The 25,921-nt window shown below is 47.7% G+C and overlaps 1 protein-coding gene across 1 annotated transcript in view; it reads left to right on the top strand.

Annotated features, from left to right (window-relative positions):
• LOC139347931 (kinesin-like protein KIF26A) overlaps positions 1-20,854 on the top strand; it is a 32,965-nt gene extending 12,111 nt beyond the window's left edge. The window contains exons 3-14 of the mRNA XM_070987805.1: positions 2,078-2,270; positions 3,996-4,199; positions 4,355-4,448; positions 4,537-4,811; positions 5,893-6,076; positions 7,836-7,992; positions 8,709-8,871; positions 9,851-13,049; positions 14,705-14,895; positions 16,139-16,162; positions 17,187-17,337; positions 18,808-20,854. Coding sequence (XP_070843906.1) covers positions 2,078-2,270; positions 3,996-4,199; positions 4,355-4,448; positions 4,537-4,811; positions 5,893-6,076; positions 7,836-7,992; positions 8,709-8,871; positions 9,851-13,049; positions 14,705-14,895; positions 16,139-16,162; positions 17,187-17,337; positions 18,808-18,992 — 5,020 coding nt within the window. The 3' untranslated portion in view covers positions 18,993-20,854. The remainder of the gene's footprint in view (positions 1-2,077; positions 2,271-3,995; positions 4,200-4,354; positions 4,449-4,536; positions 4,812-5,892; positions 6,077-7,835; positions 7,993-8,708; positions 8,872-9,850; positions 13,050-14,704; positions 14,896-16,138; positions 16,163-17,186; positions 17,338-18,807) is intronic.
• The last annotated feature ends 5,067 nt before the right edge of the window (positions 20,855-25,921 follow it).

The raw sequence follows: 25,921 nt of genomic DNA, 5'->3' as shown, positions 1-25,921 counted from the left end.
TGGATTGGAAGGAAATGTGAGTAAAACCCTGTCTGTTATACTTTTGTCCTTTTTGACAGATGGACACAGTTAAATGAGGAATGTCTCATCACGGTTTCAAACAAACTTGAGATTTAGGGCTGCTGACAACACGACAACACGATGATGGAGAGTACAGCAGTGAGATCCAGGTGTAGTGAAGAGTGCGGACAATAAAAGATAAAGATTTAACCATAAAGTGAGTTCACGCGTGGAGCAAAGGGAGCGTTAACTTTAATGCTCGCTGATAAAATAACTTCTCCCTCAGTCACAGGCCTTTTCATTAGTCTGAGGTCTCTGCGGCGTCTTTGTCTTCAGCTGTCTCATGATTCACAGACACATTATCGAGTCGCGCTGCCTCACAGGAAACAGAAACATCATTTTCCTTTAAGTCTACAGTAACTGAGAAAACCTCACCTGATTTATTTAAACTCCAGAATTTCTTCTCTGTTCAGCTTGAACACAACAGCCGCCACTGTACTCTGTACACAGACGGCATGTACGAAACAAGGTTTATATAATCCAGAGTGTCTAGAATATAATCCAGAGTATCATCTAGAATATAATCCAGAGCATCATCTAGAATATAATCCCAGTGTCTAGAGTATAATCCAGAGTATCTAGAATATAATCTAGAGTGTCTAGAATATAATCCAGAGCATCATCTAGAATATAATCCCAGCGTCTAGAATATAATCCAGAGTGTCTGGAATATAATCCAGAGCATCATCTAGAATATAATCCAGAGTGTCTAGAATATAATCCAGAGTATCATCTAGAATATAATCCAGAGCATCATCTAGAATATAATCCCAGCGTCTAGAATATAATCCAGAGTGTCTAGAATATAATCCAGAGCATCATCTAAAATATAATCCCAGCGTCTAGAATATAATCCAGAGTGTCTGGAATATAATCCAGAGCATCATCTAGAATATAATCCAGAGTGTCTAGAATATAATCCAGAGTATCATCTAGAATATAATCCAGAGCATCATCTAGAATATAATCCCAGCGTCTAGAATATAATCCAGAGCATCATCTAAAATATAATACGCACACACACACACACACACACACACACACACACACACACACACACACACTCGGTGTATTCCCAGAGGCTACACTCTGTCCTGTCCTTCATGGAAGCTGTAATTACAGGCTCTGTTCTCTGATTGGACTGTGTGAGGATGAGGAGGTGGAGGAGGAGGAGATCAGGGAGACTTTCCTTCTCTAATGATGTCAGATCTGAGTTTGAGCCTCTTCGACCCCCCACTGATCAACTTCTTCAGAGCCTCAGCCCCGCTCCAACAGTGAAAGATGATTGATCCCTTCATAGTCCTTTCATCCCATAATAATAACGACGATGATGATGATGAAGAGTCATGCAGCAGGAGGAGTTTTCCAGACGCTTCAGTTTCTGGAGGAAACATTCAGTCATTGAAACAGGTTGAAATGTTCTTGGCTGCTCTGAGATCAGCTGTGACCTAAAAATGATCCAGGACACTCTAATCACACAGACGACACCCTCCTCTTCCTCACTGCTGCTGCCTGTCGTACATGCTGCAGTTCCTGTGGAGCAGCTACAGGTTCTATGAATGTGGATGTAGTCTCTGACTCCACCCACAGGCTGGTGTCATTAGGGAGCTCAGCGTCAGTGGCTCCATCAAACCCCATCAGACTCCATCAAACCCCATCAGACCCCATCAAACCCCATCAGACTCCATCAAACCCCATCAGACCCCATCAAACCCCATCAGACTCCATCAAACCCCATCAGACCCCATCAAACCCCATCAGACCCCATCAAACCCCATCAGACTCCAAAGACTCCATCAAACCCCATCAAACCCCATCAGACTCCATCAAACCCCATCAGACTCATTTAAAATGAGTGAGTTCTATAAAAAACGTGAATCTGCGCTCCGGTTCTGTTTAGAACTGGTTCTGTGTTCAGAGGGGGATCCTGGTCTTGGTCCTGGTCTGCAGTGACGTAAACATAAATGTGAATGTAAATGTGATGATGGGTTCTGACTCGCTGTCTTTTAACCTTCAGGGCGGCTCAGAAGCTCAGTCTGTCCCGCAGGAAGAAGTCCCAGCCGGGCCCCGGCTCCCCGCCTGGCGAGGCCCCGGGGCCCCTGCTCTACACTGGGGGTTTCAGCGGGGCCCTGCAGCTCTCCCCGCCCGCCGTCCCGCCGTGTCTCCTCCGGGCCGGGTCAAAGGTCAAGGACGCGCCGGGAATGGGGAAGGTGAGATGTCGCGCTGTTACCCAGAATGCCGTGCAGGAGATCAGGGTCCAGATCAGCTGCTTCTCAGGCTGCTGGAATCTCATGAATCCAGCTCTGACGCACCAGCAGGCAGCGGGTCGTGGGAAGGGTCTGCAGTGGGGGGGGTCAGTGGGCGGGGAGGGGACACGGGGTCGTCTGGATGAAGGAGCTTCCTGTTTGAGTATGAAGGAGCTGATTGAAAGACGAGTCTGCAGCGAGGAACCAATCACATCCAAGTGCCTTCAGTTTTTAATTCAGCTTGTTTTTACAGAAGAAACAGGAAAAACATGTTTGTGCTCTTCATCAGTCTCAAACTCTGCTTCCTCCTCTCGGTGTTTCTGTCTGTCAGCTGCTGCTCTGTGGGTCACTTCACCCTCAGCACCGCCTGCAGACACACTGAGCTCCAGTGGTGTGTCCAGCAGGACTCGTGTCCACAGACGCGATGTAACGTGTCCACAGACGCGATGTAACGTGTCCACAGACGCGATGTAACGTGTCCTCTGTTTGGACTCACACTCGGCTGCTGGCTGCAGATCAGACGCTCGCCTGTCAGAGCTGATGCTGCTGCCAGATCTGCTGCCGTCTGCTCAGCGAGATGATGAAGCAGCAGGTTTAACACCGACATGAGGCTCAGAGCAGGTCTCCACTAAATGATCTTAATTACACTCTGAAGCTCCAGACAGCACCAGACTCCCTTCAAAATCCCCCTGAATTAGCATCAAAGATGTTTCACAGCAGCTCGTTCCATCAGGAACATCGGAGGCGTCTGCTGAGGCTGCAGGAAGCTGCAGCTGACGGCAGCCAATCAGTGAGCTCTGACATAACGCTGGCTGTCAAAGGAAGCTGGATGAGTCCAGATGTCTACATGTCGTCGGCACGCACCTGCTCGCCCTCAGCCAATCAAATCCAGTGAAATAGTTTTTCCACCGTGTGACAGAAGAGCAGGAACGTTTTCGACTTCCTGAAGGAGATAAAACCGACAGAAAGGTGCTAAATGTTTTCTTTGGTGCTCGTCAGCCGTAAACTGAGCAGCTTTATGTTTGATGGATGGACTGAGCTGAGGTCAGCACAGCAGCCGTCAACGCTGATAGAGAGCAAATCAAACTGTTCACAGATCAGTGACACTGAGGAGAACTTCAGATAGTTTATTCTCTTCGTGTAACAGAGACGTCAGCTGATTCCTCACATCAGCGTTCTGAGGCTCATGTGGATGAAAGCTGCCGCTCTTCACAGTTCAGGACTGTTTCATTATAACGTGTAATACTGAAAGGGCCTCTGAGCTGACTGGAGATCAGCTGCTTCCCGAGGACGAGGCGACGATTCGCTCCGCCGAATCGACACTTTGTTTAAAAACTGCTGTGTCTCAGATTGTTATTGTCTTTAAACTGCCACGATGTGCTGACTCAGCAGCTCTGAGACAGACCAATAAAAACACATCAGAGAGTCAACGCGGCACAGGAGGCTGATCTGAGGTCAGATTCAGCAGCTGCTGCAGGTTAGAGGCTCCCAGAAACATGACTGAGGACATCAGAAGACGTTCATGATGTGAAGTTTATCAAACGGCTCACGTTCGCCTCTGGGGGGCTGGAGGAGCAGCCAGGCCCCCACCTGAAATCTGATTGGCCCCCTTTGTGGGGCCCCTCGAGGCTGTGGGACAGGGCTGAAACATAATATAACAAAAGATATGGACTTCCTGTCTGTCTCCAGGTCCGCGTGATGGTCCGGATCTGTTCGGTCCACAGCAGCGAGTCCTCAGAGTCCATGTCCCTCCTGAAGGTGGACGGCAGGAAGAAGCAGCTGACGCTCTGCGAGACGTCAACTGGCGGACTGTCCGCTGCCCAGAGACGCTCCTCTGCCTCTTCTCCAAAGACCTTCATGTTCGACGCCGTCTTCTCCCAGGACGCTTCACAGGTGAGATGGGACCTGGACGGGTTCATGTTTGACAACAAGACATGTCCAACAGCCTGACGGAGACACTTTGCATCACACACAGTAATGACTTGCAGGTGGTTTTCCTCTGACCTCAGGTCAGTTGAATGATTCTAACTGGATCTCCATCCTGATAGGCTGAGGTGTGTTCAGGGACGGTGGCTGAGGTCATCCAGTCGGTGGTGAACGGAGCAGACGGCTGCATCTTCTGCTTTGGACACGCGAACCTGGGTAACGACACCACGCACACACGCGCGCATGCACACACACACCCTTTTCTGAGAAGTCACATGATTGTTCTGTTGGCCCGCCCCCCCAGGTAAGACGTACACCATGATTGGTCGGGACTGCTCCACCCAGAGTCTGGGCGTGGCTCCCACAGCCGTCTCCTGGCTCTTTAAGGTGATCGAGGAGCGCAGGGAGAAGTCTGGAGCTCGTTTCTCAGTCAGAGTCTCTGCGGTGGAGATCTCCGGTCGGGAGGAGACGCTCACTGACCTCCTGGCTGAATTCTCCACCTCCTCATCAGCGGGGGACCACCAGGAGGCCCCGGGCCCCGCAGTGTCGCTGCGAGAAGACCCCCTCTGTGGATCCCAGGTAGAAAAACCTCCTTCTTCATCCACTTCCTCTGAAATCGCCTCCTTCTTTCACCTCCTCTCCATATTTCTTACCTTCAGCTCACCAGCAGAGATGGAAGCAGCAGCACAGTAACCCGATTTTCAAAATAAAAGACAGGTGTCTATAAACAAACCAGATTTATGACCCATTTTCCTCATTGGTCAATGTTTGATGAAACTGTGCTGGATGGAGAGATGCTTGACTTTGGACAACAAAGGTGTTTCAGTTTCAAACCTGCAGCCGTCATGTTTCTCAGGTGACACCATCAGATCACCTTGTTGAGTCTCCTCGCCTCCTTCCCTTGTTGAGTCTCCTCGCCTCCTTCCCTTCACCATCTCCTCCCTTCCTTTCCCCCTCTCTGACCTCCTCTTCACCCCAGGGACTTCATCTCTGTCCACATCCGTCCAATTAGCACTGACCTTCTTCCTTTTATTCCTCCTCAGTCTGTTTTATGTCCCCCGGCTCCTCCTGTCTGACACTTTTTATCTCCTCTCACTTTAATTTTCTTTTTCTGTCTCCACATTTTTCTTTATCAAACCTCATTCTGTCTTTTTTCAGCTCTAATCTTTCTCTCACTTTTATCTCTGAGAAACTCTTCAGTAACGTTGTTTTACAGTCCAAATGAGACGTCGTCATAAACTCAACACGACGTCTAAATCTCACCTGCAGAAACTTCACGGTTGTTGCTTGGGGGGGTGTCAGACTGTGAAAACCACTGGTCTACAGCCTGAAATTGTGTCGACAGCAGAAGATAAAGACGAAGCTATGATTTAATTCATCTGAATGTATTTGAAGAACATGTCTGCGTGTCACCTCCAATAAACAAACCGTGGCAGGTAAATAATGAGCTGTCTTTAGATTTAAAAAGCTCATGATCACCCTGAAGTACTCGTCCTCTTCATGGTATCAGTCATTTCGTATTAATGAGACATCAAATGACAGCAAACAATTAAGACTGCATTGAAAGCTGAGCACTGAGGACGACTTTGAGCGTTATCTTTGGTTTCTTCTGGGTTCTTTCTTCCTTTCCCACGTCTCTCGCTCGCTCTCTCTCCATCAGCTCCAGAACCAGACGGAGCTGCGAGCGACCAACGCCGAGCGAGCAGCATTTTTCCTGGACGCCGCCTTGGCAGCGAGGAGGAGCAGCCGGGCGCCGAACGACCAGGAGGCCCGGAGGAACTCGCACTTCCTGTTCACCCTGCACCTCTACCAGGAGAGGCCGGATAAGAGCAACAAGGCAGCAAGTCAGTGTGTGTTTGTCTGTGAACAATGATCAGACGTGATGGAGGTGATGAGTGTGAGGAGACGTTTCAGAAGGAAAAGTTCATGTTCGTCATGTTTCACCGGTCTGGTGATCTGATGTTTCATTGTGAGTCAGGTTGATTCAGTGTCCGTTGTCTTCTGGTACCACAGCTCTGGTCCAGAATCAGCTCCAATCAGCAGCCATCAGGACAGATTTCAGCCTTTCAGCCTTATTGTCAACCAATCCCATAAAAAGACCAGTTTATGTTGGAAAACAACTTAAAAAAAACATATTTCTAAACATATTCTATAATGTGTCACTCACAAAGTCCAGTACAGCTCACAAGATGTGGTCTAAAACCACAAAGACGGAGAGGAAAGAGTTGGTGGTCTCAGAAATGGCCAAAGTGGAGGACGAGACATGCAAGGTCAAATCTGTGAGTTAATGACAGCGAGGAAGGTGGACGGTCAGCAGCAGAGCCGTAACCTGGCCATAATGTGACCGGAGTGCAGGGAGCTGACTGCTGTGTGCACAGAAGCAGCCTGGAAGGCATCAATCTACTGGAAGAGTCTGCAGAGGCTGAACTGGAAAATCCATCCAACGCCTCCTGAAGGCTCTGGGAATCAGCAGGAGAAGGCAGCGTGACGGAGGAGACGGGAGCGTCTGTCTGTGGAAGAACATGTGTCCTGAGGTCAGCTGCAAGCAGCGGTGGGGAGACGTCCCTACTGCTGTCCCACCACCTCCAGATGTGAAGGTGGCTCCCGACCAATGGCAGCGGCAGAGCTGAGGCAGGAAGCAATGCCTCCAGTATACCTGTACTCCCATCCCATGTTCAGACTCAAACCAGCAGTGAATGGATCCACTCACAGTTCACTGACCATTGACCTCCATTAAAACACATCAACACTGCTGCACCCGCTGACATGTTCCTCCATCACCATGAACGACCTAAATCACTCTCCAATGCTAGAAAATGCAGCAGTGAATAACATCAACCATTAACGGTGGTGCAGCTCTTTTTCCCTCTGCTGTTCATTTCCTAACACGCAGCTGTTAATTAGCTTCATTTGGAGCTGCCGACACGCTCAACAACAACATTAACAAGCAGAAAGGCTACGCTAAGGCCACCTCCGCCCACGTCGACCCGTCACAGCAGAGACATTTCCACAGTTACGAGTGTTTCACTGCACCTCCGTCCACGGCTGGAATAAATCTGCATGGCTAATGAGGCCTGAAGCCTCCGTGTCCTGCAGTGTTTATAGACGGCCGGATATAAAACTGGAAACTCAGCTGCTCTCAGCACTTTCTAAATGTTGCTGATGCAGCCGGTTGATCATTCACACCATCATTTCTCTGACTTAATGAAATGAACAGGCAGTTTCAGTGAGACATCAGACTGATGCTGATCTGAACAGCTGATTCTGAGTCCTGATATCACCAAAAAACAAATGTTTATTCGAGGAATTTAAACCTGAATTATTCAAATGAGACATCTGAAACGTGCACAGTGTGCATGACTGTATCTGGTTGTAATATTATAGAGTCATGAATCTGATGACTTAACACTGGACATTATTTCACCTGATAAATGGCTTCAAACAGCCAATCAGTTCTCAAGTAAGCACTCATTACGTTTCTCTCTATAAACAAATCAATGCATTGACCAACATGTAGCCAACCAATCGTCTGAGCGCTAATTAGCAGGCAAACGGGCTGTGTCACATGCTGTCTTTTAAAAGCGTGTCCCCTCTGTCCCCCAGTGTCTGGTCGGAGTCGTCTCCACCTGCTGGATTTGGGAAGCTGTGAGACGGACATCAGCAGGACCAGAGAGGGAGGTGGAGGTCAGTGTCTGTCTCTGTCGGCGCTGGGAAACGTCATTCTCGCCCTCGCCAACGGAGCCAAGCACGTTCCCTACAGGTACGAGCTCAGCCAACCCAGCAGGGGTCAAAGGTCAGAGTGCCCAAACAACAGATGGGTGGTTATCTGTAAGCCAGCTGGTGATGGACGAACTGACCGTTTTTGTGTCTGCGTTCAGCCTCTCTGCTGGTTCCTCTTGTCTCTCTATGTCCCATGTGGACACATGTGGCCAAACTGCATCGCACCCCCTGTCTTTCCATTGACTTTGTATTTCAGTTGAATTATCTTCACAGCAACATTGTCGATGTAAACACACTCCGATTCATGTTTAATTTTCTGATATTTCACTCATTTGCATAAACCTTTCTCAACACTTACTGGAAGCATGCATACCCAATGAGACAGGTTGGGTTGAGCCAGATGAGGTGAAAAAAAGCCCAAAATGAGGATTCACTGAAAGAAAAAGGATCTCAGCTTTGCTGCTGTGCTTAAAGGAGCTCAGACTGCAGTATGTAGATTCAGTTTGTGATCATTCTTTTGACTCCAGGTCCTTTCAAAGGCATGATTTCATGAACATTTCACTGCCTGCAGATCACATGTGGCGTGTAGTTCAAAGTGGGCTTCATTAATGTGTAATGAGAGATCGTTCCCATTCCTTTTTGTGCCCAACTGTTGCGTGGGGTAATGAATAGTCTCTGGGATCCTGTGGGGTTTCTCTGGAGTTTTTCCTCTTTTTTTTTTTTGGCTAACGAGGGGTCTCTTGATGTATTATTCAGGAACAGTAAGCTTACCATGCTGCTGAGTGAATCCCTGGGAAACATCAACTGTCAAACCACCATGATCGCCCACATCTCCGACTCCCCGGTCAACTACATGGAGACGCTGACCACAGTGCAGCTGGCCTCCCGCATCCACCGCATGAGGAAAAAGAAGTCCAAGGTACTTCAGGTTGTATTTGTTCAGCTCAGTGCTGTTGAGGATCTCACTGGCTTGAAAAGACTAGTTCTTAGTTTGCTGATATTTCTCTGTGAAGCCAAACTGTTTGGTGCTTTATTTTAAAATGAATTCCATTATGAACACAGCAGATCAGGACACTTTAATGTCCGTGTGGCTTTTAAAACTCCAGTCTTTAACAGTGTTTAACTGAGGGATTTTTTATTTGATGTTTGGAGTGATGTGACGTACTGATTTCCTCCCGACTATACAGAAGATACCAAGATATCAGGCTAAATAACAGGAAAATGTGACTGAAATTACTGCAGTTTAGCAAAACATAAAATGTCACCCTGAGTTTTAATATCAAATGTTTTCCTCCAGACAAAGCAGAGACAGAAAATTTAGGTGAAATTTTTCTGTGTTCAAAAAGATTTTACAGCAGCGAAGCTACATTTGGAAAAAAAATGAAAGGAAATGAAAGATTTAAGAGGATGATTGTTTGTTAAAAGAAGAAGAATTCAGGGGCTTGAAGCTGGGTTCTGGTCTCGCAGGTTTTGGTCTCTGAATGAGTTTGAGCTAATTTCCTGAGGCTGGTGTCAGCAGGAACCTTCCTTTCTATCATCTAAATCTGTATGATCAGGTCAGAGTCATACAGTCATAATTCAGTGAGTTCTTTCTGCCGTAATATGACAGATAATCAATATCACTGACCCCATGGGGACGGCAGCCTTTGTGGTGAGATGAGGAAGGCTTTCGCTCTCATTAGAAGCTGTAGATGTATTTTATAGATTGAAAAAGCCACATGGAAACAGGGTTTACAAGCTTCTACATCTCATCAACATTCATTTTAATCCAACCCTCAATGTGAACTTTTGACCTCAAACTGTATCAACAAAGATCAGAAATGGATTTGTCTTCAGGTTGATCGCCTTGTAGTTCACCTCTTTATTATGTTAATGCTCTATGATTTCTCTGTCTGCAGCATGCCTCCAGCTCGTCTGGAGGGGAGAGCTCCTGTGAAGAAGGCCCATCCCATCGACCTCCTCATCTGCGACCCTTCCACCCTCGGACTGTGGCCCTCGACCCAGACACGCCCCTGCTGCTCTCCAGCGACCCTGACTATTCCTCCAGCAGCGAACACTCCTGTGACACCGTTATCTACGTCGGGCCTGGAGGGACGGCCATCTCTGACCGAGAACTGAGCGACAATGAGGGACCACCCTCCTTTGTTCCCATCATCCCCTCCCTGAACAAAAAGCGGGTCAAAGATACGGCCAGGTCTGATGGTGATCACTTTAAGTGTAACACATTTGCAGAGCTGCAGGAGAGACTCGACTGCATCGATGGCAGCGAGGGCCCGGGTATGTTTGGCCCAGAGGGCAAAGCAACACAAGCAGCAGCATTTAGGACTCAGACTGGAGCTACTAAACTCACAGAGGCAACATCTCCGCCCAAATCTGATAAGAACTCCTCCGACAGGTTCTCAGAAAGCACACCAACCACATGCACAAATACACCTGTTCAGGAACTATTTAAATTCCCTGAAGCCAGTGGCCTCATGGACACGTCCAAACGGACCAGCGCCGATGGGGATAAACTTTCAGCTACTTCCTTTCAGCCATGTGTGGTGAAGTCCACTGGGACACTTTCCCAGGACTCAGAGCTTGTGGTACGAGAGAAGATCTACCTCAAGGAAGGTGTACCCAAGCCGTCGGCCTCACCATCCTTACCCATTACATCCAGGGCAGCATCTCATCCTGGGGAGGTTGCCGGGAGGACTCCCCCTGTGGGTATGAGTCAACAAGCACTGAGGCAACACCACGTAGTGGGATCCACCAACACAGAAATGTTTCCTTGTACAAGCAGATGCCCCATGGAGGTCAACAATCTTCGAGCATCTCTGTTAGGAAGATGCCTCGACAGAGATTTTCTGACGACAACTGTTTCACTGCAGCAGCCTGTGGAGCTGAACGGGGAGGATGAGCTTGTGTTCACAGTCATTGAAGAGCTTCCTTGTGGCCTTGTCCCAGACAATGGTCGCCCTGCCAACCTGCTCAGCCTCAACAGTGACTGCTCTCTGCAGGCATTAGCCTCTGGCTCTCGCCCCGTAAGCATCATCAGCAGTATTAACGATGAGTATGATGCTTACACATCTCAGCAAGGAGATGTGAGACCTGGTCCTGATATTAACACCAACTGCCAGGAAATGCTGTTTCTCCAACATGGCAGTAAGCAGTCAGCGGTTGGCACTTGGCCAAGTGAAGTAAGTGCTGATTCAACTGGAAGTGAAGGAACTCATTCAACAGTCAGGCTTTACTTGAGGGACGAAAGCATGGCAACAGAGAATGCATCCACGCTCACCTCACCAAGCGTATTTCTGCAGCATGACATCAAGAGCTCCCTGAATGACAGCGGCTGTTTCTCAGAGCTGGACAGTAACCATGCTACTCCAAACAAACCTTCTTTTACCAAGTGTCCTCCCTCCCCTGACTCAACCAAAGCCTCTTTCAAAGGCTCTCACAAGATGAAAGCCAGTACTCTAAACACTTCAGTCTCAGCCCAGATTCACCATCATGCTGCCCATTCCAGTCTTCCCAGGAAAACCAAGCCTACCTCATCTGTATCTGTGGGCTGCAGCAGACAGGAAGGCAGACATGATGACTTTTTGCTTCAGGGAAGCAGTGACTTTGATCCCAGAGAGTTCGAGTTTCTCTCTGCAAGTAAGCCACCAAGAAGTGGCATGAGTACCGGTTCCTCTAGGAGGCCTGGAGGGAACAGTAACAGTGTACCTCGACCACCAAAGGCACAAGCGTCATCCTCAGCTCAAAGAGTCGTGGATGGTTGTGAGAGGTCCAGCAGCAGGAGAGGAGACACTTTCATCAAGCTGCCAAGACTCACCCGAGGTGCAACGACACTAGGAACTGTTTCTATTCCCCAGAGTTCTGAATCAAAGTGGGGTCAGGAGAGCACTTCAGTGACAGGTACCCTGAGGTTTTCATCCTTAGGAAAAAAGTCAAATGGACAGAGAAGCATTGTGATCTCCAAGTCTGGAAACATCTCTCCTCCTGCTCCATCTGTCAAACAGTCAAGCCAAGAACAAAAGACAAGGACTGCACCATCTCCAAGTGCCTTAAAATCAAGCAGTGACACTGTAAAGTCCTCAATATCTAAAACATCAACCTCAGAGGAAGAATTCAACATCAAGCTGAGGGCAGATTCATTCAGTCACAAGACATCTAGTGTAAAAACTGAGCATGGCTCTACAAGGACATCTTCAAGCCTGAAGACACGTGGGGCCAAAGCAGAGTCTTCCAGGTACTATGGGAGTCTGATGTCTCTGGAAAGATGTGACAGTCAAACCTTAGCTGGGTCCAAGCCTGAACTGTTCAGGGAGAACAGTGGTGCTACTTTAGGAGGTAACAGCAAACCCAACAGATCAGTGCCAAGACTTGGGGTTCCAGCCTCCACCTCCACATCTGCTTCTTCTTCCCAACCATCAACTGGTGTCTTTGCAAGTACAGTCAAGGCTTTGGGGCAGGTCAAAGGCAGCAGCAGCTCACGAACAGCAGTCTCTGGTGGATCAAAGGTCCGCACCCTATCTACCAGTAGTTCTAAGAGCCTGAGCCCCTCCCACAAAGCTCTTGATACTGCAGCTGGGCGCAACACCAGCCTACCTCCAACTGCTAAGTCCCCAGCTCGGTCAGGGATGGGAGCCAAGATGGGAAGAGGTACCATCATGGGTACAAAGCAGGCCATCAGCAGGGCAGCCAACAGCCGGGTTAGTGAACTAGCCACTGGGAGCCAAAGGAAGCAGCTCAGCCGGGGGCCCGGGGTACCAGGAAATGATGGCACTGACAGCGGAATTAGTAGTGTCAGTGAGTCGCCAATCAACATGCCACTCCCATCACCTTACAGCAAGATCACCGCACCTCGGAGGCCGCAGCGCTATAGCAGTGGCCATGGCAGTGACAACAGCAGCATCCTCAGTGGGGAGCTACCCCCCGCCATGGGTCGCACTGCCTTGTTTTATCACAGCGGGGGGAGCAGTGGATATGAGAGCATGATCCGAGACAGTGAGACCACCGGCAGCACTTCTTCAGCCCACGACTCCATGAGCGAGAGCGGAGTGTCCTCGTCCAATAGAAGCAGAGTTTCTAAATCGCCCAAGAAGAGAGGAAACGGTGAGTCCATTATCCAAAGACAGGAAAGGTGTTGCAGATTATTTGGTCCAAAATAATTAGTCATCTTGAAACTGATGTAAGAACATTAACAGTCCAGGTCCAGTGGCGTCCCGACAGGTGAGAGGCTTTATGACACTCTGCAGCCTAACACAAATCCTGATGACTTATATATTTTTAATGGAGCTAAAGCCAAGTTTGTCCTAAGGGTGACGTTAGAGGAAAGGTCATAGGCTCATTCAAATCTAAGAGGGTTCATTGTGTCAGTCGCAGTGATGGTTTTAGGAGATTACATGACAGTAGATTTGAACATGTTTTATGTTCATGCATGTTTCATCTTCATCAGGATTCATCATTCCCATGAATGTCCACAAACCTGCACTTTTCTCAGCAATGTGGACACTTAGTGGAAGTTAAATCACATGAACTGACGTCGTTATACACTGCTGTCATAAATAGAGTTGTACACTGCAGTACTTGTAGTACTCATAGCAGCTGATTGTTACACAGTATGTGTGGATTGCTGTTGATGGAGGACATTAGCATCGCTCTCATTGTTTGCTCATCTTTAGATCACAGCTTGTATTTTTATGGGCAGTAAAAATCAGAAATTGTGACAAAAAGCAGCAGCTTATGCAGACGAATGTGAAAGTGATCACTTCCTTTTAAATCTTATGCAAACGCGACTGACGTGAGGTTCATTCATCAGAAGTTTAAAGCTCAAATGTGACATTCAACAACTTTTTCTCAACGTACTGATTCAGAAAGTGAAGGAGTCATAAAACTTGTCTCTTCTGGAAGCTATATCAAAAAATTAACATATTTATGACTTTTTCCAAAATGTGCTACCATCCATCACAATGAGAGTAATATTTTCATGAATGCTGAGCACACTGAGGACTGCGGGTGTCACAGGCTGCCCTCCATCATATTTCACCACATGAATTTCTCCCTCGTCCCTGCATTATCACAGAATCTACATCCGTGCACGTTATCTGGGACGGTGTTGTAGTGAAGTCAGCCTCTGCGCTGTTACCTCACAGCAGCTGATTGTGATTCATGTGGCTGGTTGGCAGCGACGCTCAGGTCAGGCAGCCTGATGCATATGGAATCAGCACTCTGTGATCTGCCTGCCATCAGTCTGTGGATCTTGGCTCGCTTCTGCCTCATGAATATTTCATGAAGCCGCGGCAATTCCCGGTGTACATATCCAACTCCAATTATCACCCACACAGCCTCCCTCCCATCCACTACACACTGCAAAGCATCCACACCCACACACACTCCTCCTCAGTCTGTCGCAGAGTGTTTTAATAATCACTGATGGCTTTTTGTTTGTGGTGCACGCTGTTGCTTTTGGTTTTGCTCTTTGCAGTTATGGTCATCATAAAGTGAATTTGTACAGCAGCGATCTGACAGACAAAGTCATTTCAGATGAGATTGAGGTCTTTAGGTTAAAACCTTGTCAGCAGCACAAACTGGTGTTGACAGAACGGACAAAGTGGAAGTGCTGAATGAAAAGATGATGCTAATTAAAAATAATGAGCTGTGTGTTTGCTGTCATCCACCGATCTCATGAACTTGGTTAAGTTTTATTTCACAGCTCTGGACAGAACAAATCACTTTCTGCTGTCAAATCATCATTTTACTTCTTCCAGGTTTCCAGCGGCGCCGTCTGATCCCAGCTCCCCTCCCAGACACCTCCTCTCTGGGCAGGAAGGCGGGGGGTCAGTGGGTGGACCTGCCACCATTAGGTGGCACCCTGAAGGAGCCCTTTGAGATAAAGGTGTATGAGATCGACGACGTGGAGCGCCTGCAGAGGAGGAGGGAGGTGATGGCGGGGTCAGAGGTGAGGTGGACTCCATCTGCTGTTTGTGCTCCAGAGGAGGTGAAATCACTGTCTGCTTCATTGCTTCAACTTCATTTTCACTTCCTGAAATGAGAAACTGAACTGCAAAAACGTCTCATTACTCAAACGTTTGTAGACATAGAGAAAGAAAGCCGCTGAGGCTCATGGGTACTGTAGTCTTTAGAGCTGGTCCACATACATCATTCATTTTCCATTGAACTTCATGTCCTGTCACATGAGGACAGTTTTTGCTCCGAACATGTTCATCAGTCGGGCTGAGGCGTCGCGGCTCAGCGGAGCAGTGAAACCGTTAAAATAATCCTTTTAAAACAAGCAGTGATCTATTATTTGATATAGTCTTCAGATTTATTGATCGTGAGCTTCATCACTGATTTGTTTTCATGTGTTTGCACTGAAAGTCTCAGATGAAGTGATGAATTATCCTTCAGCTTCGACTTACATTCACCCGCATTTGAAAGGAAATTAATTCTGAACATCTGTCAAAATAAATGAGTCCATCGTCTGCATATAATGACATTCAATAGTTGGAGGAGGAATTTGTGCACCATGAAGGATCAATCACAAAAGAATTATTCAGCTGAAAAGACGAAGTTCCTCAAAAATGATAATGAATAAACACAGTTCTCATAAATTAAATCACTGTCACCTTAATTAAGGCCATTCTTAATTCATTTCCCATCAGGTCTCTCTCTTATGATCTTATCATCTGAAGTTTGTCAATTCTTCCTCATTTTCTTTCAAATACAAAGTGGAAATATTTCAGCAAGTTTCCAACAGAAGCCGATTTATTTACAATATCTGTATTTTCACCAAGAAAGAAAAATTTGAATCAAGAGAAACAAGTAATTCATCCAGAGACGATTTAAAGGAATCAGCATCAGCAGTCCAGCCTGAGGTCGGACTTATCAGTGACTGAGTTCATCTCTGAGTCAATTACAGCTCAGTCTTAACTGGTTTAGACATGAGTGGTGGCTGGGGGGGCGGGGGGGGGCGCAGTGATGGATGAAGGTCTGGCCTTGGCTGGCCGTCGCCTCTCTGTGTTAACGGGTCATTAACCTTCATCGTGTGGAGGGAAGACGTGAATTCAGCTGCAGGGAGATGTGATTTATCTTCATCTTCATCATCGTCATCATCTTGTCAGTTACAGAGTGGGATATTAATGTTTATTATTTGTTATTAGTTGTCGATTGATCAACATTTCTTTGTATTTGCCATTTCTCAGCAGCCGTTTCAGGACGTTGAAAAGGTAAGTTCAACTTTAAAATGGGACTCTGACCAATCAGCACACTGCAAAGACATCTGTCACCTGCTTTGATTAATCTGTGGCTGACCAAGAAAATCCTCTCAGCTTTCAGTTCAGTTTCTCCTGAAGTAACAAATCAGATCAGCCAGCTGTAATCTGATTACTGGACATGAGAAATAATCAATTATTGGCTGATTTTCTGACACATATTATTTTTTCAGATATTTTATTCTGGACCAAAACGGTGAAAATGTGTTAGCTGCAGCAGCTAGTTGTAGATTCAGAGTTAGCTTAGCAGCATTTGGTGTTGATAAACAGCATGAGCATTGACCAGCTGCACATGAAAGAGAGAAAGGGTGGAAACACGTGACTGGCTGAAAGGTGAGAGGGTGGAGACACGGGAAATAAAGTCCTACTGAAATAAATTGGAATAGAAATCTGCTGAAAACAGATGCTTTTATTTAAGGAGTGTCTGCTTGTGAACTTTGTTTTGGTGGATGTTTGGATATTGGAGATGAAAAACAAAAAATATAACGATATCTTCATCTTCAGATATTCATGTTTAAATCTCAATAAACAGAATAAATAAATAAAATAAAACAAAACAATTAAAACAAACAATACAACAACAACAATAAAACAAATGACGCCTGCAGCAGGAACGGGTCAAGTCTCCGAGCACTGCAGCGTTTCCTGTCTCCGTCCAGGTGGGACGTCCTGTCTTAAACACCTGTAATTAAGTGAAGCTGAGAGGCGACACTGATCCACCTCTCTGTCACCTGTTCATCCTCAGCTGTCCTTAATCCTTCGCTCTGCGTTTGTCGAGCAGATTAAGTCCACAGCCGGCAGATTAGCGTCCATGCTAATTTTATCTCTGGCTGGCTTCTAATTAAATCCAGTGGCCACAGACTGAATCCTCAGAGCAGGTTCGCAGCCCCTCGTTCCACTTGTGGTAATCCCCCTCCAGCCTCACATCGGAGACTCCGCTGGTTTTATTGACTGCCGTTTGGCTCTGTTTGGTCCTCAGGGGCTGCTCTACTTCAACGCCCGGCTGAGGATGCTGGAGAAGAGGCAGCAGCAGATCAGAGAGCTGAAGAGCAAACACGAGAGGCTGAAGGTGGAGCTGGAGGAGGCCAAGAGCCGGCTGATGCTGGACCCGAGCAAGTGGAGCGGAGAGTGTGAGTAAATCCTGTCTGCTGAGAGCCCGACGAGTTAAAGCAGGTCAGAGAGTTAGCAAACGAACAGGAGGAGGTTCGATGAAATGATTCAGACGACGCTTCAGACGAGGCAGGATCGAGACAGACACAGCAGGACAGATCAGAAAGTCCTCTGGGACACTCTGTTTTTCAGCTGAAGACATTAAATTTACTTCACATCTCACATACTCAGCTTGTGCCTACCTTACTGAAGGCGTGACGCTCACGTGGAACATCTCAAAGGGCCACGAGGATCCGCCTGATGGAGGTTTGAATGACTGAAGGCTTTTAGCTGAACGGTGTCTTTGAGGGACAGACACAGATCATCACTTATCAATGAGGATGATCAGCTTCAGGTCCCTGCAGTCAGGTGGAGATCATCTGTGCAAACTGTTTGATCATCGGCCTGCTGTTTCTGTCGTATCGATGTCACAGATTATTAAGTGATTCAGATATTAGCTTGGTCGCTAACAGGACAATAAGTCTGCACAGTGTCTAAAAAGCGGCATCAGCGGAGAGTTCATCCTCTCACAGATGAGCGTCAGTTAATGGATGATGACCACAGCTAATAAGCTACGTTAGCTTCCTCTGTTTTGGACTCTGCAGCTCTCCGTCCACTCGGAGGTCAGCTGTCAGGATGCTTCAGTGTTTCTGGCGTCAGTGGAAATTAACGGTCTGAATGTGAGACCGCTGACCGGATTCAGCGGCCGCCTCCTTCAGCACAAAAGGCAAATGAGCGTCTCCTGAAGACAAAGTGGACAAACGGAGCGTCTCCTGCTGAGTGCTGCCGGCGGCCTGAAGCCTCGTCAGTTAAGACCTGGTCCTCTGCCGCTCAGCTCGCTCCATTATGTTTCTATTTGTGGCTCCTCTGAACAAAAGCAAAGAGCTCGCGGCGCTCCGGCTGTTGGAGAACAGCTTGTTGGAGCGAACTGCAAAGACAAACAGCCCAGAGGGGTTTGTTTGTTTGTTTGTTTGTTTATTCATTATTTATGTCTTCTCATCATTCCGCTGTCAGGGGACGAACTCTCAGGTCACCTCAAAGAGTTTTTTCACAAGAAACTCTGAACTCTGCAAAGCCCAGAAGAAGAAAAGAGTCCTGAGATCAATAAGACATTATGTCCTCTGAGCCGGGGGGGGGGGGGCAGCTCGGATTCTTATTGGCTGAAGGACGAGAGCTCGTAAATCATCGTCTACTTCTCCTCATGTGAGAGTCCTGCTCAGCCTTCATCAGTATATCCCAGCATGCCCTGCACCATCAGAGACTGTTGGTTCACCTTCAGTCAACACATCCTGTCAAGACACACACACACACACACACACACACACACACACACACACACACACACACACACACACACACACACACACACACACACAGACATGTGTCCTTCTCATCTTTATTGAATGTTTGGAACACTAACCCATGTCTTTCTGTCCGTGTCCTCCCTCCAGTTGACGTGGACCAAGACCTGGACCGGGAGTCCCAGGAGTACCTGGAGGCTCTGGCTCAGGCCACAGCGGAGCTGGAGTACTGCGTCAACCTCTGCAAGTCTCGCGTCATGATGGAGACCTGCTTTGACATCGTCGTGACAACAGCCGCCGCCACGCAGGGAGGACAGCAGGAGGTGCAGGTGTGAGAGGACAGGTGGACATGTGTGTGTGAAAGGAGCCAGATACTGCACCAGTGTTCAGTCCCCCAAGGCCCCCAAAGACCTTCATCTGCAAACCTGCTGACAGGACAAAGTCTTTGTACCGTCCGTCTGCAGGCAGCTCCGTCCAAACCGAGGAGCAGCTAACAGGAGCTGCTAACAGAAGCAGCTAAAATAAGCTGCTAACAGAAGCAGCTAAAATAAGCTGCTAACAGAAGCTGCTAACAGAAGCTGCTAACAGAAGCTGCTAACAGAAGCAGTTAACAGGAGCTGCTAACAGAAACTGCTAACAGGAGCTGCTAACAGATGCAGCTAACAGGAGCTGCTAACAGCAGCAGCTAACAGAAGCTGCTAACAGGAGCTCCTAACAGAAGCAGCTAAAATAAGCTGCTAACAGAAGCTGCTAACAGAAGCTGCTAACAGAAACTGCTAACAGGAGCTGCTAACAGATGCAGCTAACGGGAGCTGCTAACAGCAGCAGCTAACAGCTAATTCAGCAGACTGTTCAAGGAGACGGTTTGACTCAGTAGCTTCCTGTCGCAGACTCTCTCTCTGCTGATGGATTTCGTTGTTTCTGTCATCTGATTGGTTCACAAACAGGAAATACCTTTACACAGGAAGCAGGAGCTCACTGCGCCTGCAGGTACAACTGAGGGCAAACTGAGACTCATGCAGGTGACGTTAAACTGAGACAGACAGTCCTGACGGAGCTTAAGAGACACAAACTGAAGGGACGATTTATTGTCCTGAGGAGAAATTCATCTTTAAAAACATCACAGAAAACACTGACAGCATTTTATCAGCGGACCATCATCTAACAGCTTCATTCACTCACTCATTCATTCACTCATTCATACAAAGTAAAACCTCTGAAAGAGTGGACACGTCCAATCACAGCAGAGGAACCGCCTGCTGTTCCTGGATCAGATTGATGAAGATGAACCGGTGAAAGCTCTGGAAGTGCCTTTAGATTCATCCTGTCATCGAATCCATTTACTTTCCTCATTTATTCAGTTTTTATATGAATCTGTTTTCTGGAGCTGACGTGTGGTTCTGTCCTAAAAATGAGTTTTTAGCAAGAAAAGGAAAAACCTCCTCGAGTGCCCGTCTCTGTCCTCAGTGTCCCTGCAGTCCAGTCTGAACAGACAGACGTCAAACACACACTTTGAGATTCAGTGAGACACTTAATGAGGACGTCCTTAACGGTGATGTCTGCGGCTGAGAAGAGATGAGACATCAAAGGAAAGACGCTGCAGTAACCATGCAGTAATCATCATGTTTCTTCAAAGCAATCAGCTGATTCTGAGCTCACCTGATGGTGGACTCACCTGGTGGAGGACTCACCTGATGGAGGACTCATCTGGTGGAGGACTCACCTGGTGAGTTCAGAGTCAGCTGAAGATTAGGTGTCCAACTCTTTGAAAATGTTGAATTGTATTTTTGACGTGTCTTCACTGATGATTATTTTCCAGAGACACAAACGGACAGTTTGGACTGAACTCGTCAATGCAGCGGTTCAAACCGTCTCCGTCGTCTCTTCTTCTTCTTCTCTGGTCATTCAAACATTCTCAGGCTCTTTTTAAAGTTGCTGCATGAAATGTTTCTTCTTCCTGTTTTAAAATGTGACATTTGTTTGTTTGTTTGTTTGTTTGTTTCTGAGGTCGTTTGTTCTGCCAAACCTTTTTTAAAGTTAGTTTCTCTGCTGACAACTTCTTTCTATTTGTTCTACTTGTACAGTTTTCTAATGATTTGTAAGAGAGGGAGAGAAGAAGAGGAGAGAGAGGAAGAGTAAAGGACGAGTGCGTCACCTTGTGTCATTCATGTCAATAAAGATAAAAGTCTTTTTGATGAAATCTCAGACTCTCTCTTACTTTCAGTCCTGTCAGTTTGATGCTCAGACACATTTCAGGGTTTGATTGAGACTCATTGAAAGCGACAGACGAACTCGTTGTTGTGAATCTGTCAAGTTTGGCTTCAGGAGCAGGTCGGGCTTTGGTTCAGGAACAGGTCGTGCTTTGGTTCAGGAGCAGGTCGGGCTTTGGTTCAGGAACAGGTCGGGGTTTGGTTCAGGAGCAGGTCGGGCTTTGGTTCAGGAGCAGGTCGGGCTTTGGTTCAGGAACAGGTCGGGGTTTGGTTCAGGAGCAGGTCGGGCTTTGGTTCAGGAGCAGGTCGGGCTTTGGTTCAGGAGCAGGTCGGGCTTTGGTTCAGGAGCAGGTCGGGCTTTGGTTCAGGAGCAGGTCGGGCTTTGGTTCAGGAACAGGTCGTGCTTTGGTTCAGGAGCAGGTCGGGCTTTGGTTCAGGAACAGGTCGGGCTTTGGTTCAGGAACAGGTCGGGGTTTGGTTCAGGAACAGGTCGGGCTTTGGTTCAGGAACAGGTCGGGGTTTGGTTCAGGAGCAGGTCGGGCTTTGGTTCAGGAGCAGGTCGGGCTTTGGTTCAGGAACAGGTCGGGCTTTGGTTCAGGAGCAGGTCGGGCTTTGGTTCAGGAGCAGGTCGGGCTTTGGTTCAGGAGCAGGTCGGGCTTTGGTTCAGGAGCAGGTCGGGCTTTGGTTCAGGAACAGGTCGGGCTTTGGTTCAGGAGCAGGTCGGGCTTTGGTTCAGGAACAGGTCGGGCTTTGGTTCAGGAGCAGGTCGGGCTTTGGTTCAGGAACAGGTCGGGGTTTGGTTCAGGAACAGGTCGGGCTTTGGGATCAGATAAGTATGTTTGTTGCATAACAGTGTCTCCTGGTCAAAGTGTTTGTTTGACCGTCCGTCCTCTGTCCTCCTCCAGCTTCCTCCATGGTCTCTTTCTCTTTGTGCTACGTCACCTGACTGAGTTAGACTCCATGAAGACCTCCAGGCAGCAGAACGGCGTCCACACGAAGGACAGGGAGTGTGACATCACTCGCCGCCGTGACATTTCAGCTCCCTCCTCAGATCTGAGAGCTCGTCCACAGTTGACTCGTCAGGAGACAAACGGACATCTTGGCAGGTAAAGGTCAGACAGGCGGACGCAGAGTCTGTCTGTCTCCACGTAGGAGACACACAAGCTCCAAAATCAGCACCAGAGGACAACGTCAGTGGACATGAGACAGGTCCACTGTTCAGCCTGAAACCATCATTTATCTTTTTATCAACTTCCCCTCGGGGATTAATAAAGGATTTCTGATTCTGATCTTCAGGCTGAACCAGGTGAGACAACGCCTGCTTTGACCTTTGATCTCTGCTCCTGTTAGCACTGACCCTGACAGGTGTGTCACTGAGGAGGCAGCAGAGGGGTCACCATAGCAACTGTTGCCATGGAGGCTGAATGAGCAAGGCGGGGATGCTAAGGATCAATGTGTGTGTGTGTGTGTGTGTGTGTGTGTGTGTGTGTGTGTTTCTGTGTGTGTGTGTGTTTCTGTGTGTGTGTGTGTGTGTGTGTGTGTGTGTGTGTGTGTGTGTGTGTGTGTGTGTGTGTGTGTGTGTGTGTGTGTGTGTGTACATTTCCAGTGTGACCTCACTTCCTGTCACACAGAAACAGACATCAGGGCTTCTGGGCGTCATGGCAACCAGGATGAAATGGCTTTTAATTGACTCATTTGTGTTTAACGAGCCTTCGTTCATCTGTCCTCCTCCTCCTCCTCCTCCTCCTCCTCCTCCTCCTCCTCCTTTTGTCCCTCTGATGGGTCTTAATTAGTGATTGTCATGTGACCTGCTCGTCGTGGAAACGCTCGCCGGCCTGACGTCCTTCAATGATCAGGTCTGTCCTCTGTCCTCTGTTGTCCAATTTGACTCTCTGCTGATTGACTCTCGTCTCATGATGTCTTTAACCTTCAACCTGTCTGTCTTTCTGTCTCTGCTCAGCGTCTCTGTCTCTCTACAGGTGACTGACTGAGCCTCTGCCTCTTCTGCTCTGATCACTCTCTGTGTCCCTGTGGACTTCCTGTTTCCTCTCCTCGCTGTCTGACATCAGACGATGAAGACGCGTCTCCTCCATCCTGCTGTCAGTCGCGCTGACACGATAACTTCATAAAGACGACGTGGAGGACGTGCACAGACTCTGAGAGCAGACTGAGGAAGGAGACGAGTCCTCTCTCACTGACGGGTTTTAATGGAGTCCTCGTCTTCCATTAGCTCACACCTCGTCAGCGTCGGCTGTCCTCGGGTCCTAAACAGGCTCAGTGAATACACTCCATGTTACACACAGATGACCTTTGACCTCTGAGCGCTGATTCCCATTTCATCAATCATTCAAGCTCAAACAGAGGAGGAGGAGGAGGAGGAGGAGGACGAGGACGAGGAGGAAGAGGACGAGGAGCTCATCAATGTCCTACAAGACAGAGACGGAGACGCAGGTTTGACAAAGAGGACATTTCTGTGAGACATATAACTGAAGTGTCAATGAGCGTCACGTCTGTTCAGACGTGTGGAGATGAACGAATGAACACATGAACACATGAACAGATGAACAAATGAACACATGAACACATGAAAGAATTAACAGATGAGTGTATGAACACATGAACAGATGAACGAATGAACACATGACCTAATTAACAGATGAATGGATGGACAGATGAACACATGATTGAATGAACACGACCACATGAATGAATTAACAGATGAATGGATGGACAGATGAACGGATGAACGCTGTAAAATGAGCTTGGCTCCTCCTTCGTGTCTCAGCAGGAGTAAAGTGCCTCCTGCTGAGACAGCGTCTGATTGGGTGGAGCAGAGCTAAGGTCACCTCCACCTCACAGCCGCCATGTTTGATTAAGACGCTGAAAGCTGATTGGTTCTGTAATTGCATCCTGGAGGTGATTAAACGGCTCAGCAGTCCGGATCATTTCACATCTGACTTTTCTCTCTGCAGACGTTCATTCAAACGCTGATCAACACAATCAGAGCAGGAAGTCATGTTTCATTTCACAATAAAAGTTTTTAGTAAAGGACGTCCAGATGGTGATGAAGACTCTGAGACACGAAGCACCAAACCTGATTTATTAAGAAATGTCTGAGTAATTTTTACATTGAATTTGAATGTTTGGCCAATAAAACGTAAATAAATAAAACCAATAATCAATGAATATCGCAGCATATTGATCAGAACCAGAAACTTTACGGAAAACATGATCAAACACATAAATACTGTTTCTCTTCAGACGCTCAGAAAACTGCAGTTTGGTTCAGACTCTTTGGAGGAAACGGTCTGTCGTGCTTGACGCCGCCGCAGCTCTTCAGCTCACTTTCATCTGTCAGGTGCGATTTGTTTCCTCGTCAGGACGAATCATGTTTGACTTCCTGCTGCTTGTGTCTGTCGCTCAGGTGAAGCGCTGACATCACACAGCTGCTGATATTCATGGAGTCTGCTGACAACCATCCGTCAGCTGTTTGTGACCTCCGCGCCGCAGAGGACGTCTGTCGGACACATTTAGACCAGATCAGCCTGATGAAGGTGGACGTCAGAGATCTGTTTGTGTTGTTTGTGTTGTATTGTGTTTGTGTTGTCTGTGTTGTTTGTGTTTGTGTTTGTGTCGTTCAGTCTCATCCTGCTCAGTTTTCTGTCTCGCAGCGCTGCAGCGCCTCCTGCAGGTCACTGACAGACTGCAGCGGCTGGATGAGTTTGTTTTGGATGTTTTTTCCTCCCAAACTGTTCGTTTGGACTGAATTCATTCTTGTTTCAGTCTTCAGTAGCGAGGAGAGAAACTACTTTCATCAGACGCTGACGCCCATCAGGCCTCCATCAGGCCTCCATCAGTCATCCATCAGTCATCCATCAGTCATCCATCACTGCGGCTCTGTTCGTTTGCAGACTGATTTATTTCACTGATTTTTCACTTTCTGACTTTAGCTGCATTCCTGATCCTGATCCTGATCCTGATCCTGAACCTGATCCTGATCCTGATCCTGATCCTGAACCTGATCCTGATCCTGATCCTGATCCTGAACCTGATCCTGAACCTGAACCTGATCCTGAACCTGATCCTGACTCTGATCCTGACTCTGATCCTGATCCTGACTCTGACTCTGACTCTGACTCTGACTCTGACTCTGATCCTGATCCTGATCCTGAACCTGATCCTGATCCTGATCCTGATCCTGATCCTGACTCTGATCCTGATCCTGACTCTGACTCTGACTCTGACTCTGACTCTGACCCTGATCCTGATCCTGATCCTGAACCTGATCCTGATCCTGACTCTGATCCTGACTCTGATCCTGACTCTGACTCTGACTCTGACCCTGATCCTGAACCTGATCCTGATCCTGATCCTGACTCTGACTCTGACTCTGACTCTGACTCTGACTCTGACTCTGACCCTGAACCTGATCCTGATCCTGATCCTGATCCTGACTCTGATCCTGACTCTGACTCTGACTCTGACTCTGATCCTGACTCTGACCCTGCTCCTGATCCTGATCCTGACTCTGACTCTGACTCTGACTCTGACTCTGACTCTGACTCTGACTCTGACTCTGACCCTGATCCTGATCCTGATCCTGACTCTGACTCTGACTCTGACTCTGACTCTGACTCTGACTCTGAACCTGATCCTGATCCTGATCCTGATCCTGATCCTGATCCTGACTCAGACCTCAGACATGTTGGGGCTGCAGGCTTTGGTGACTGGAGGACCGGCTTCAGGCTCAGCTGCAGTTCAAAGGCTTAAAGAGCTCTGAGGTGTGATTCTGACCTTCTGACACGAGGTGGCGCCATTTGTTAAGAAACATGTCAGCGGCTGAGTCTTGATCTCATTGTTCTTCTGCTTGAATCTTTTCTCTAAACTTCTCGTTTATTTTCTCTCCTTTATGATTTAAAACTTGTTTTTTCCTCTCTCAGACAGTTTCCTCCTCTTCCTCATCCTTAAACCCTGAACGCTCCTCTCACTGTGTCTCTGCTCTTATCTACATATTTATCTGTTTTTAATGGTTTTATTGTATTTTTGGACTCTCT

The sequence above is a fragment of the Chaetodon trifascialis genome, chromosome 19, assembly GCF_039877785.1.
Source record: "Chaetodon trifascialis isolate fChaTrf1 chromosome 19, fChaTrf1.hap1, whole genome shotgun sequence".
Classification (NCBI taxonomy): Eukaryota; Metazoa; Chordata; class Actinopteri; order Chaetodontiformes; family Chaetodontidae; genus Chaetodon; species Chaetodon trifascialis.
The sequence above is the reverse complement of the archived record's forward strand: the minus strand, read 5'-3'. Positions and strand labels throughout refer to the sequence as shown.